Source organism: Branchiostoma belcheri, unplaced genomic scaffold, assembly GCF_001625305.1.
Source record: "Branchiostoma belcheri isolate BF01 breed outbred unplaced genomic scaffold, Haploidv18h27 scaffold46, whole genome shotgun sequence".
Lineage (NCBI taxonomy): Eukaryota > Metazoa > Chordata > Leptocardii > Amphioxiformes > Branchiostomatidae > Branchiostoma > Branchiostoma belcheri.
Genome location: NW_017804087.1, coordinates 2,027,631 through 2,042,455, shown reverse-complemented (window position 1 = coordinate 2,042,455; position 14,825 = coordinate 2,027,631). Strand labels below are relative to the sequence as shown.

Genomic DNA, 14,825 nt, shown 5'->3' with positions numbered 1-14,825 from the left:
CCTGCACATAAAAATGAATATATTTAGTAAATATAAATCTGTTACTGGTCATTTAGTTCCTTCATTTTGCTCTATGGTTGAGGAGTAGCTGCTTGCTGACCATGCAGTGTTGTTGTTTCAGTAATGTTATATCTTCTTTTTTTTTACAGCCACAACCACCACCACTACTGCACCTGCAACCACCAACACCACCGACATCAATACTGCACCTGATGTCTCCTCCACCACCACTACTGCACCTGTAACCACCGACGCCACTACTGCACCTGTAACCACCGACGCCACTACTGCACCTGTAACCACCGACGCCACTACTGTACCTGTAACCACCGACAACACTACTGCACCTGTAACCACCGACAACACTACAGTAACTGCACTTGTAACCACCACCGACGCCACTACTGCACCTGATATCTCCACCACCCACATCACTACTACACCTGAAACCACCACCACCAACATCACTACTGCACCTGAAACCACCACTGACATCACTATAACTACACCTGATATCTCCATTGACATCACTACTACACCTGATATCTCCACTGACATCACTACTACACCTGAGGCTGAAACCACCGACACCATTTCTCCAGTCACTTTCAATACCACAGTTAAGCCTAGCAGCACCACACCTACACCAGTCACCAGTACCGCTGCCTCTGTGTCCACCATTGTCCCTGTCACGCCAACTGAGGGAAAGCCAGTAGTACCAGCTAAGCCTATACCTACAGAAAAACCTGGTAAGTTTTCTATTAATTTGTAGCATGTGCATGCACAATGATAATCCAACTGCCCTCGCTATTCATATTCGCTCATTATTGTGAGAATTAAGTCATCTTTCAACATATAACAATTTGTGAAATGTGATAGATTAATATGATAAATGGATTGCAAGAAAAGTGGTGTAAGAGTAAGAAACCTTGTACAGCTGCCCTCTCTATATTGAATTAAATGTTTCTCTAGTTTTCTGTGAATTTCAGTCTGAGGCGAGATGTGTTTATTTACAATTAAAGTAATCCAGGTTTCAGTTCCGCACAGCCCTTAACAATGCATCAGATGAATGTATTTCTGGATTAGTATATCTGGTAATGTTTTGAGATAATTGTTTTATATTTTTTCTTGTTTTACTAGATATCATAGCTGTGGACCCAGTGGTGCCAGTTACAATTAGTGAGTAGAAAAGTACAGACTTCTGATTATTGGAATAACTTCAATATCTAACCATGGAATTTGTACCTTTGGTCAATGACTGATTAGTACAGTTCCAATTGCATTACAACTGTAATTACAGTACTCCACAATACGTACCTTAGACCACAATTATTATATTGAATTAAATGAAGAATGAGCCTTGCCTTGTTCAGGTCAAACCCAGTAAAACTAGTACCATGTATGTTATAGAATATAGTATAATGCTAGACGTAGATATAGTCTCACAGGCCACTGTATTCTCTTTCTTATGTTGTTTGTAACTGCAATTAGCCCTCGGGCAAGTATTTGCAATTAACTTTCTTATTATAGTACGAGTACCAGGTGTTGCTGGTGTTATATTACAATGTACTCAATATCTGTATTATGTGTGTATGTTACTTACTATTATACATGTATATAATGTCTTCCCCGCCACATGACCAAACAACTTTTTTTCAACAGATGTGGCTGAGATCTCATCAGAAGTCATTATCATCGTTGCTGTTGGTTCTTCTATCCAGTTTGATGAGCCATTCGATGAGGATCTCAAGGATTCAACATCACAGGCATACAAAAAGTTTGATCAGGATTTTAAATTGGCGGTAAGGAATGGAATTCTGCATTGTATACTAGTCAATTTTGCGGCGGTTTGAATGATTTTTAATTTGTACTTTTTGCTGTTTTCAACTAACTTGAAGGTAACACGAGTATGATCTCACCAATCAACAGGTTGAGCCACTCTACAATAAGACAGAATCTGGCTACCAGGGCATTAGCGTAACCGGTTTTCAGTGAGTCTATTTTTCTTTCAATCATTGAATCATCTTATTTGTTTCTTATCTGTTATATATGCCATACATTTAACCCATTCCTTCGAAACATTAGCTTAAAACCTTCAAACATTGCATGGTGAACCATGACAAAAAAGCACATTACTCAAAACTGAATCCGAAATGGTCTCTCCATACATGTACATTAGTACATACAAAAGATATGTCTAAAAATGCAAATTCAAGTGTTCGCATAATTTTATTAACCATTCCAGTCAACAACAGACTTTGAAACTCTGTATTTCAGGCCCAATATTAAACCAGGCGCGAAACGCCAAGTCGTGGCCGATGTCACAGTGGTCAACTATGAGGTAGACTACAACTACACAGAGCTGCAGAAAGCTGGCGGAATCGACAATGTCACCCGTGAAACTGGAATCCTTCAGGCTGTTGAGAATGGGGCATTGACGGTTGGCAACAAAAGTGCACTTGTGGGATCTTCTGTACAGTACACCAGTCAAGCAGGTATGTAGGCAAAGAAAGGCTGGGACTCATAAGGAGACAACATTCGTTTGGAGAGAACACTCATTTTAGGCCACAGCAAGTAAATTTTATGGATGACATCCCCCGCAGACTCCAAATCTAATGCGAGTGGGCAAAAAAAAGGCGAGCCGAAAAAAAAGGTTCCTACATTTTGAAATTTTGACTGTAGGAACACTACATAATTATACACAGCCAACACCACATAACTGATCCAGTAGTAGAGTTTGAATTTTCTTACGAGTATCGTTTACCTGGATGTCTAACCTTCATCAACGTATTAAGCATTTTATTCTTTTCAGATCTTGACCAAGTAGCCGTCGAGAAGGTGTTGGAACAAATAAATAAAGTCCCAGGAGGACTCTGTTCAGTAGTTAAATGTGAAGTTGGCTACAACAAAAACTGCAGCAACTCCCTCGACCCTACGTGTGTTTCAAGATGCGAGTACGACAAAAACTTCTGCAAGAACCATGGGCAGTGTGTTCACACCTCTGGACAAGACGTCTTCTGCAAGTGAGTACCTGGTTTTAATAGATCAATCTATTAAGTAACCCGAGTGTCATATTTCATGTCCACAAAGCATTTACTAATTGATTTGTACTTGAAATTTTTGTAAAACCACATTAATGGAATGCTCTACTTAAAAGTAAATATTAAACAATCTGGGCATGAACAACATCACCAAATTAGAGCTTCAGTGTATTCGAATATTCGGGAAAAATGGACTAAAAAAGGAATGAACACTGTCACATAGTGGTTTACCGTAATATTTTTTTGCATTGAGGTATGCCTTCAGTAAGAGGGATCAAAATGTGATGTACATGTACCTGAAATAGAAGATTTCTGAAGTACCTGAAATAGAAGAAGTACCTGAAATCTGGATGTATTAAGTCAGTGTAAAGTTCAGTGTCACATTTCAATCTCTGATCTGAGTGAAATGCAACCTGCGGTATATATACTACCAAGTCGACATAATGTATTCTGTTTGGTAACCATGACATTTTGTCACTGTTAGCTGTGACCATGACCCTACCGGCTTCTACATGGGAGGAAGGTGTGAGTTCTACGCCTCACAGCCATTGGTCATTGGGGTGGGTGCTGGAGTGGGAGGCTTTCTATTCGTCATCATCATCGCTCTGTCCATCTGTCTGTGCTGCAGACGTCAGAAGAAAGGCGGTGATTTCGAAAGGTACGCGGGTACTTATATAGGCGGTAAAGACGTGATACGTAAAATGGTATTATATTAGCTTAAAGATGTCTAGTTCTTTTCATTGTAAAAAAATGATGAAAACAGGTTACTGAGTGTTCAACATGCCAAGTAATGTATATTTTATGATATCTAACTCAGTGCCTATCTACATCCCAAAGTCTGTACTATCGTACAACGTAATATAAGTGTAAGTTATAATAAGTAAAAATTATTTATCATCATATTCTTATGTATCTATATATAGTAAAATGATTCTTAGACTATCATTTTTTTTTCTGTTTAGACAACAGATGTCAGACCATCCCTACTGGACACCTGACGAGAAGTCACCTATGACGAAACAGACAGACGACATTCCTGATGAGATGCCGCTGTACAGGTGAGTAATGTTGTTCATCTGACAAAATATATCAATCTCATGTAATGCCCTATAGAATGGCGACAGAGTGTATTTAAGTTGTTGCTAAGATTCGGTCACCAAATATCACAATATTGGCAGGCTTGTTTGATTTCAATCTATCTAAAAGCCAGTGTCTAAATGCCAGGTACGAACCAGTTGTAAGAACTAGACTAAGTATGATTAATGGGTGTGCAGGTTTAGTTTCACTAGCCTGAAATCCAGCCTTGTTAGGGCCGCTCCGAAAAAGTCGCTCTGAAAAAGCGTACTTGTAGCTAACAAGGCTGGGTTTCAGGCTACAGGTTGACCACAGGATGACAAACATACCTAGCTTGTTATTCTGCTACCCTGCTAATGATTAACTGGCAGGCAAAGTGTGAATGTGAGAGTTAGTCTAAGAGCAGACGTCATGTTTGTTTAGGCTGTACCAAAGGGTTTCGAAAAGGGTACAAAGATGTGAAATTTTGTCACCAGTTTTGTTAGAAATTTAAGCACATAATGGCATGTGACAACCTCTGCATTGTTATACCATTACGTAGGAAAATCAAAGGATGTCTAGAAGATAGAAATTCCTAGAATTATTGTAAAAGCCCATTCTCATCCCATACATGTGTATAATTTAGAGTAATGTAGAACGTACACATAGAGTCGAAATATTTTCTAGCCAGTAGTTCTTTATAACTCTGTCAGATACAGTGTCCGTGGACCATATATATATAGCATTATGTTAGACACATACCAACTAGTAATCTTGTCATTTGTCATACATTGTACCCGTGACAATCGTTGTGCAATAAACTTTGACTTTTACTTTGTAATGGGTAGATTAGCCTTTATATGGAACTATATGAACCAGTTAAAGTTATAAACCAGTTAGTTATGTACCAGTAGATATGTCATGCTTTGTTCCTTGTGCAATTATTGTGCATTGTTGCAATGATTTTTTCCATTCCAGCATGGTGAACAAACGTCAGACGTACTCTGAGGACAGTTCAGGTTCGGAGAAGAACAACCTGACCAGGGCGTCTCGCCTGTCCAATCAGGAACGAGATGGTTACGTCATGCCTGCCCGGGAACAGCCAGCCAATAACAGCCTCGGTTATTACGAACACCTTCAGACCTTCGCCGGTGGCCGAGACAACAGGGCTTTTGATTGGAAGCCAAGTTTGAAGAACATACCAACTAATCAGGTAAAGTCATTCATGGCCAAGAATAATGTATGAAAAACATGTATGAAAAACATATCACCTACTTTCTTCCTTTCTGAGTTCTTTTACACTCCTTCCACCTTTCAGGTTCCTATCTTTTTATACCCTTTTCGTTTTTTTATTCGTTCATCATTTTTCCTAGTCATATATATATCATTTTTACTTTGACCTCAAACCTTCAGTTTCAGCAAGGAGGTTAACATCATTAGCTTCAGTCAATGACTTTAAAACCTAGAAATACAATTTGAATGATTATATGTAGTACAATTTTCTTAATTTTTAAAAAGAATTTTACCCACCGATATCATCTTTTAAGCTTTCTTGCATTGGTATGGAAATCATATGTGGAACTTAAGTGTACACTACCTTACATTTAGGAAGGATTATATAAGAAGAGGTTTTGTATAATTTTGTTCTCATGTTCACATACAGGAGTACAAACTCCCCCGGGCTCGACTCTCTACCAGCACTAACCAGTGGTGAACAACTCACCAGGTCAGTTTGTCTAACCTCTTAACAATTGATTGTCTATAAGTATTTACAGAGAAAACAACTCTATCTTTATTACACTTAATAAGCCTTAATCGTGATAAACAGGAAGACAGTAGTTTGTAAATTGTACACTAAAGCTGCCATTGATGTGCACATAGTAGCTAAAGAGTACTTTAAATGCTTGGACATTCGTGTCACTCAGAATGTTGCACCTTGATAACACAGTAGCTGTTCTCACGGGGATGTTTGCTTGATTGATTTCTAGGACAACATCCCTGACTGATATGAGATGGACCTTTGACCGGCTGCCCCCTGGCGTGCCCTCTACGTACTGCACCATGGCAGTGCTACGATGATGAAATCATGCTTCAAGATACCGATCTTGCAAGTGGTTTACTTTGATGACAAAGTAACTTGACAACAATACTTTATGTTATTATGCTATATTAGAAATTAAGACAAGTTTATCATTGTGTTCCACAAGATTTGTAACTCAATATAACAAGAAAAATCAACAGTAAAGCTATTCCGTTTGGGTAATATTAAGTTTTTTTTGCAAGCCCAGTTATATATATGTGAAATACTAATACTAATATGGTAGTTATTAGGAAAAGTTGCTTACTTTGAGACAAAGAAGATATTGTTATGAAGACAACATTGTTATGTATCATTGCTCATTATTATTTACTGTCGATAATGTTAGTGATATTTTTCATTTGATTTCAAAATGTACTATCATGTTATTTTGAATTATTCTGTTTGCCCTTCTTAGCTTCATTATAAGTAAAATTGCAGCTTTTGAATCAAATGAATGAAAATGTACCTGTAATATCTTGTGAACTTAATTAAGATGGAGACTTTTTTTATAGCAATCATGTGTCTGTTTGCTAGTAAACCAATGATATTAACATTGAAGACTTTGATACACAAAGACTTGCAATATTGGATGCAATGAAGCTTGGCACCGGAAATAATGTACACTGTCAGTAATTTCACCACTATCTAATATTCTATCATTCTCTTATAGATAAAATCACGTTGAAACAGAAACAGTATTATAATGCATTTTGTCTGAGAAAATAAAAAGCCCTAGTGCTTATAGTGACAGCTATGTTTTCTTTTAAATTGACAGTTAACTAACTTGCAAGTCAATCTTGGTACCAGTTTAAACCTTACTCTACAAATTGTGTACTGATACCGTACGAAGGTGATGTAAAAGTAAACTTTCAAACACGTAAGTACAAAACAATAACATAGACCCATACATCATTGTTGATGTGACACGCCCTGTCTGTATGTATACGTGCCAATATGAAGTGTGTTTTGCTAACAGAAAGGTGAGAATATATCCTTGTCATGAAGGAGGTTGTTGAGTCATGGAGTGTTCTTACTTAGGCCACAACAAGTAAATTTTATGGATGACATCCTCCGCAGACCCCAAATCTGATGCGAGCGGGCGGAAAACAAAACAAGGCGGGCTGAAAAAAACAAGGTTCCTACAATTTAAAATTTTGACTCAATCATTGTACAAATGGTTTTTATTCAGTGGGAACATCACATATACACAGCCAGCATCACATATCACTGCATCAAAGTAAGAAACAAAACATTAAATCAGAGCCTTTTCTTGTCTCCTCTCTTCATAGTTATCTGCCATCCACCTTCCGGCATGGCAACAGACATATTTACCATTTTTGGCATGTTGACCACTGTCAGAGGACAACAAAAGTTTTTTTTCCAAAATCAGGCGAAAATTAATGCGCGCGCTGATGTCATCCATAAAAATTACTTGCTGTGGCCTTAGGTCACATACATGTACCACGGCTGCGTTCCTTTGAAGTTGTGTTTCTTTGTCATCTTACTGATAACATACAAGGCCTTCATAAAATGTCTTCCTTAGAAGTTAATTAGAACATTAATTAGAATATAAAGCGATGAATGACTTCATAGGCTATGAATAGGTAAAGGAAACGGACCCTTGAATTTCCTCTACCGTTTTCTTGTGCGTGCTGTCTATTTATCAAACTATTATACCATTGTCACGGTGGTCAAATTTGGAAAAAGGGCGCAGCGCTTTTCAATGCACACAAAACGACTTGTGCATTTGGTCAGCACAACGGAAGTATGTTCTCATGGGCCTTTGGTCAAGCTGGGTGATTATCGCATACTTACACGCGTGAAACCATGGTTGCAAACTTAGCCGATGACGTTGCTTACCCCCTGGACACGGATAAACACTACACAAAACGGGTAAAACAGCCGCCAGTGTAGTCAGAAGCACCATTTCCTGGTGTTATAGGAACTGTGTGTGTGAACTAACAGGACAAGAGAAGAACTTTTTCGTTCTGAACTATTTCGTGAATTTCAACAAAGATTGTTCGTTGGCGAGTTTTGGATTTGAAGTTTTGAGGCCATCATGAATACCTTGGTCGTGTCCCTTCTCCTGCTAGCTGTCGGGACCTTTCACTGTAAGTTTATTCTTTAAGTTTTCTACTTTGCTCTAAGGAATATCTTTCTTTCGTCTGCTTAGTATCTAGACATATGATAGACAAAATGGTTTGAAGTAGACCATAATTTTGGAGTATCATTCCCATGTAAAAAGCTGCTTGACTTCTTCGGTATTTGGTCTGAAGTCATCATCAAGTTGTCAAGTTTGCCATTGTGGAACACAATCCTGGTCAAACGACATGAGAATTACTGTGTGGATTAGGTTAAGAGCCCAACCCACAAAGAAACAAAATTTACGTATAAGCAAAAGAACCTAATTTTTATATAGCTCTGGTTAGTGTACGAAGAATACTAGTGTAAATGTCTTGAATGATTTAAAGATTAATCAGCCTCTTTTCATGTATGGCTGTCGTAAGTATAATTCCGACAACGTAACGATCTCTTAGACAAGGTGTTATCGTTTTTCTTCAATAGACACCAACAAAATTTAGTTTGAACGCAGGATACCTCTTTATAAGGTTGTTAAAATAATCCCTGACTAAGAGATCTACGATCCAATACCTCCATTCTCAGTATGCTTTAGTCACTTTGTAAACAAAGGTGTGTGAACAAGAAAGCTTTGTTTCGTGACTCATTGCAGCGACAGCATCAACTATTCCGATTGGTTCTACCGTCGGTTACACTGCTGGAACGGCTACCACTGTCGCACCGGTACCTACAACGGACGGCAGCACAACTACCACTATCGCAGCTACAACGGCCAACAGCACACATTCAACCATAAGTACAACTGCCAGCACCCCAGCATTAACCACAATTACAACGGCCAGCACCACGCCCTCAACAACAACTACAGCGGCCACCACCACGCCTTTAACAACAACTACAGCACCCACCACCCCACCTTTAACAACTTCAGCGGCTACTACCACGCCTTTAACAACAACCACAGCGGCCACCACCACGCCTTTAACAACAACCACAGCGGCCACCACCACGCCTTCAGCAGCAACTACCACTACGGGTAGCAGCTCTGCTAGCACCGCTTCTACAACCAAAAGTACTCCAGCTACCTCCCCCACTACCACCACGCCTTTAGCAACAACCACAGCGGCCACCACCACGCCTTTAACAACAACTACAGCGGCCACCACCACGCCTTTAACAACAACCACAGCGGTCACCACCACGCCTTTAACAACAACCACAGCGGCCACCACCACGCCTTTAACAACAACCACAGCGGCCACCACCACGCCTTTAACAACAACTACAGCGGCCACCACCACGCCTTTAACAACAACTACAGCGGCCACCACCATGCCTTTAACAACAACTACAACGGCCAGCACCACGCCTTCAGCAGCAACTACCACCACGGGTAGCAGCTCTGCTAGCACCGCTTCTACAACCAAAAGTACTCCAGCTACCTCCCCCACTACGACTGACAGCACCACTAAAACCACATCTACAACCACCAGAACAACTCCAGCGGCTTCTGTCGCCTCCACCAACACACCAACACAAAAACCAACAACCCCAAAGATCACAATTCCTCCAAAGGGTAAGAATTGCCTCATATTTTACCTGATTTTAGCAAAAAGGAATGCAGTTTTGGTCCGCAATTTGGCTTTGATCGTTTTTTCTTTGAGAGTATTTTCAATATGAAGAATATGACCTAATCTCTTTTGGATGAAATCTTTTGTTTTTGTATACGATCTTTTGAACCACTTGAACGTGAATTGAAATTTAAAGCAATGCAATACAATGCCGTTGAAGAATACATGTTTGTTCTAGATCCAGAAAAGCCATCAAAGATCGTGGCTTTTGAGCTGAGCCTTCAAGCTGATTTTGAAGAAACGCTGAACGACAGCGATTCAACCGAGTATCAAGATCTAGAGAGAAACTGTGTGAATGCGGTGAGTTTATACACTGCATTGATACTACACTTCGACGTGTCCACATGTGAGTTGGATATCACGGTTGTACAATGTTACATTTTTTTTCCTTTTTGGACGTCAATCTTGTTTTAGGAGCACATGGTAATATATCTAGCAGCTCATCATCATGATACACAGACTATGCAAGTGTCTCTAATTCATGATGATAGCAATAGTGACAGTACACTTGATAAGGGCAGTATAAAATGTTTGCATCAATAACAGATTGCAATTTTTCTACAGCTGACTACATTGCATGCAGAACAAACAGGATTCCAAGGTGTTCGTATTCTCGGCTTCAGGTACGACATTTCTTTTTCATTTTGACATAAACATCACTCGTTATACAATGCACCCATGTTTACATTAGCACTAGCAGCCTAGATTCCAAATAAACCCTGATAATCAGCAACTTCTATTCATTTGATCATAAAACGGCTGGGTAACACAATTGAGCAAGTAGAAGCTGCATTCCAATGCTCCCAACATACATTTACATAGGACAAGACATGATTACATTTAGTCAAGCAACAAAAGGTGTACAACAGTCAAATAAAACACAGAGAATATACTGCTATCTTACAGATCCGGGAGCATTATCGTGAGCTACATCGTCATCTTCGAGAACTCGAACCTCGAGTCGAACAAGGACATCACGAATGAAGCTGAGGACCTGATTCGAAATGGAAACCTCACCACCATCGGGAACTACACCGTAAATCAAAATTCATTCAGGGAAATAGACCTAAGTGTAAAAGGTATTCACTCTAATTATATTCTAACCTGTATTCTATTTGCTGTACTTTTCTTGTTTACTTCTATTTACATATACCCTATAGAAGTCCAAATGTCTTAACTTTCGGCTTACCATAATACAATTCTACGTTAATTTGACGAAGTCTGGAGTCATAAATGCTATACATCAGTACGTACAAGTATGTTACGCTAACATGTTGCAGTGATGCTCAATAGTAATATGTCTTTTTGTATTTGTTCAACGATTAGTTTAAATACGTACATACGGTGATTTTCCTGAAATCATGATCAGCCTTTCATTCCATTGTGCATAACTCTGTATACATAGTACGTAGTTCTATCTGGAACCTAGCATGTGATACGGAAACGCTACATATGCAAGCAATTATACTTGTGCCACTGTTACACGTACCTATCTATTACTCTCGCCAACTATTTCTCTCTTTTTTTCTAGATATTCTAGAAGTAGTAGGTGAGGACGACCTGTGTCACGGAGGTTGCACAGGAGGTAAATGTAACCTGAGAGATTCCTACGGAGTCCTGTTGACTGAATGTGTGTGTGAGGACGACTACTGCAAAAATGGTGGACAGTGCCATTATGAAGACGGACCTAAATGCAGGTAAAAGAACTATTGTACATTTATGTGTATTGTATTATTCAGCACCAAGGACAGGTGTGTGTGTGTTGTGTGTGGATAGTATTCAGTACCAAGGACAGGTATATGTGTGTAGGGGATAGCATTCAGCACCAAGGACAGGTATATGTGTGTGGGGGATATTATTCAGCACCAAGGACAGGTATATGTGTGCAGGGATAGTATCACCAAGGACAGGTATATGTGTGCAGGGATAGTATTCAGCACCAAGGACAGGTATATGTGTGCAGGGATAGTATTCAGCACCAAGGACAGGTACATGTATGCAGGGATAGTATTCAGCACCAAGGACAGGTAAATGTGTGCAGGGATAGTATTCAGCACCAAGGACAGGTATATGTGTGCAGGGATAGTATTCAGCACCAATGACAAGTATATGTGTGCGGGGATAGTATTCAGCACCAAGGACAGGTATGTGTGTGGGGGGAAAGTATTCAGCACCAAGGACAGGTATGTGTGCGGGGATAGTATTCAGCACCAAGGACAGGTATATGTGTGTGTGGATAGTATTCAGCACCAAGGACAGGTACATGTGTGGGGGGTAGTATACAGCACCAAGGACAGGTATGTGCGAGGGGATAGTATTCAGCACCAAGGACGGTTATGTGTGTGTGGATAGTATTCAGCAACAAGGACAGGTATGTGTGTGGGGATAGTATTCAGCACCAAGGACAGGTATGTATATATGGAGGGGGTAGTATTCAGCACCAAGGACAGGTATGTGTGTGGGGATAGTATTCAGCACCAAGGACAGGTATGTATGTGTGGAGGGGTAGTATTCAGCACTAAGGACAGGTATATGTGTGCGGGGATAGTATTCAGCACCAAGGACGGGTATGTGTGTGTGTGTGTGGATAGTATTCAGCACCAAGGACAGATATGTGTGTGTGTGTGTGTGTGTGTGTGTGTGTGTGAATGGAATGTGTGTATGTATGTGTTCGTGTGTGGTGTATCTGGTAGTCAATGATCATCGACGCTTAGAATCCATTATGAGGTACATAAAAACGGTCATGGTTTTGTTTCATTCAGTTGCGACCATGACCCTGACGGCTTCTATATGGGAGAAAGATGTGATTTCTACGCCTCACAGCCATTGGTTATTGGGGTGGGGGCCGGAGTGGGCGGCTTTCTACTACTCATCATCATCATACTATCCACCTGTCTGTGCTGCTGTCGACGTCAGAAGGAAGAACTGGATTTTGAGAGGCGAGTAAACAAAATGTCAATGTCAATTCCAATATAACAGTAGAAGTGACAATTATGAGGCGGAGTTAAGATGCTACATAGTCTTTCGTAAGTAAAGAAAACTGAGTATAGTACGCTTTTTTATGTTCTAGATCGCCCAGGAGTGTTGCCCTCTTTAATGTCAATATTCTTAACATGCTACGCTTTCTTAATTGTTATCAACGTTCTAAAACAGGCTACATTAATTTGTTAATTGTTATTAACGTTCTAAAACATGTTACTTTAACTTCCTCAGAACTCTGCCAGACAAAGCTCACTGGACGCTCTATGACACTATGGCAGTGACGAATCAGACCGAGAACACCCCAGACGTGATGCCGTTGAACAAGTGGGTCAATGTTGTCTTCCTCGGATCTAGTTATCTATCTATAGTATCTAGTTATACGTCAACAGCTTTGATCTACGAATACATGTACGTTATTTGTACTATACTCTTACTAGTAACATACACACAGATAGATTTAACGATATGTGTCTGTACAGTTGTTGTATCCAACGTTAACAAGATCTTTGTTGTTTACATATAGTTACGTATATTACGTATAGTGCAATCTAACATAAATGTATGATACATTCGTTACATTTTGTATCACTACCCCAAGGCCAGGCTAGAGTGCGTTTTTGCAAGATTAGCATTATGATGAAACGTGGATCAGATCTGACAAAGGCACAGAAATAGAAACAGACAATTCCTGAATTCGTGGTTTGAATCTAACTTTTCCACATTTCAGTGTGACGAATAAAAGGCACGTCTCGTCTGACGGCAGTTCCGGTCCTGATACGAACAACAGCCTGCCCAGAACGTCTCGTCTGTCCAATCAGGACCGAGATGGTGTCAAATATCAGGTGTCAAGTTACGCCACGCCCACCTGGGAGCGTCCAAGGGCAACCAATCAGAGCTTTCTTCACGGAAACACCTGAGCTGTTTTGTTTTTTAAAATGTTACATGCTGGCATTAAGATTGAATAGCAAAGTTCTTTATTCACAGCCACTTGTTTAACAAGAGACAACGTTTCCATGACCATCTGTCATCTTCATCAGGGCATCATCACTAGGACAGTTAATTGATGAAAGTCATTGAAACGTCAGTTTTTGTTAAAAAAAAATAGCATTGAACAACGAACTTTGCTATTCGACTTCAATCGCTCACCAACCTGACCATTTACGTATATTCAGAATACCATGTTACACTGATTGCTTGTCTGATGGCTGTGTCGTTATGATAGAAATATTGCGTTCTAGTTTGAAATTAGATGATGCCAGTAGTATTCTTGAAATATATGTAATGATAGAATAGATTCTAGAGGTTGATGTTTTATAAAGATGAGAGTATGTTAATGTCGTTCCATCATCTTAGCAGTAGCTTTGAACTTATTTCTTACTATAAGATCATTGGTGATAATAATATGTCAAAACTATCTTGTACATAGTAAATTTTGCATTAAAAAATGCCATACGAAGTATGAAGGCAAATAAGGGTAAAGACTGCCGCCATTTTGTGTTCTGACCAGGTCACCTGCCACAGCAGCGCGAGGGTTGCCGGGAAACTACGGAAGTCAATTGATGTTTGTTTTCGTTATTTACTGATAACGTCGTGTAGGTCTTTATGGGACGTACATTCCGATCTATTTGTTTGAAAGGCTCTAAAGGTGAAGGAGTTTCCTAAGTCTTTTGTTGTAAGGGTATTTTAGGAATGAACTGCAGTAGGTTATATAAAGTAGAATGGATTTATTCCGCAAGCTAACCGACATCTTGAATACCGCAGTCGTCCCTCAGTAAGACATTTAGAGCTGCATAGTTCCCGTTTAGAACTTTTAGCTAGCCTGAAGTGGAGTAAGTAAGTTTGAAAAAAGTAAGAAACATGTTTTGGTTTGCTTTGGATTTAAATCTCCATTAGTGAAACAGCATTGTGTGAAAAAAAAGAAGAATAAAGAAGTCTTTGAAGTGGATTCCTCCTTCCTGA

The 14,825-nt window shown here is 39.7% G+C and overlaps 2 protein-coding genes across 2 annotated transcripts in view; both read left to right on the top strand.

The window, feature by feature from the left end:
* The window catches only part of LOC109479027 (mucin-17-like), a 27,241-nt gene extending 20,987 nt beyond the window's left edge, over positions 1-6,254 (top strand). The window contains exon 11 of the mRNA XM_019780865.1: positions 6,083-6,254. The gene's annotated coding sequence lies outside the window, so the exon portion shown is untranslated. The remainder of the gene's footprint in view (positions 1-6,082) is intronic.
* The window catches only part of LOC109478925 (mucin-17-like), a 15,128-nt gene extending 303 nt beyond the window's left edge, over positions 1-14,825 (top strand). Inside the window, exons 2-16 of the mRNA XM_019780732.1 lie at positions 150-749; positions 1,663-1,777; positions 2,278-2,495; positions 2,813-3,023; positions 3,526-3,699; positions 4,004-4,099; positions 5,073-5,281; positions 8,906-9,829; positions 10,063-10,184; positions 10,449-10,507; positions 10,791-10,963; positions 11,416-11,581; positions 12,647-12,823; positions 13,098-13,190; positions 13,594-14,825. Coding sequence (XP_019636291.1) covers positions 150-749; positions 1,663-1,777; positions 2,278-2,495; positions 2,813-3,023; positions 3,526-3,699; positions 4,004-4,099; positions 5,073-5,281; positions 8,906-9,829; positions 10,063-10,184; positions 10,449-10,507; positions 10,791-10,963; positions 11,416-11,581; positions 12,647-12,823; positions 13,098-13,190; positions 13,594-13,783 — 3,527 coding nt within the window. The 3' untranslated portion in view covers positions 13,784-14,825. The remainder of the gene's footprint in view (positions 1-149; positions 750-1,662; positions 1,778-2,277; positions 2,496-2,812; positions 3,024-3,525; positions 3,700-4,003; positions 4,100-5,072; positions 5,282-8,905; positions 9,830-10,062; positions 10,185-10,448; positions 10,508-10,790; positions 10,964-11,415; positions 11,582-12,646; positions 12,824-13,097; positions 13,191-13,593) is intronic.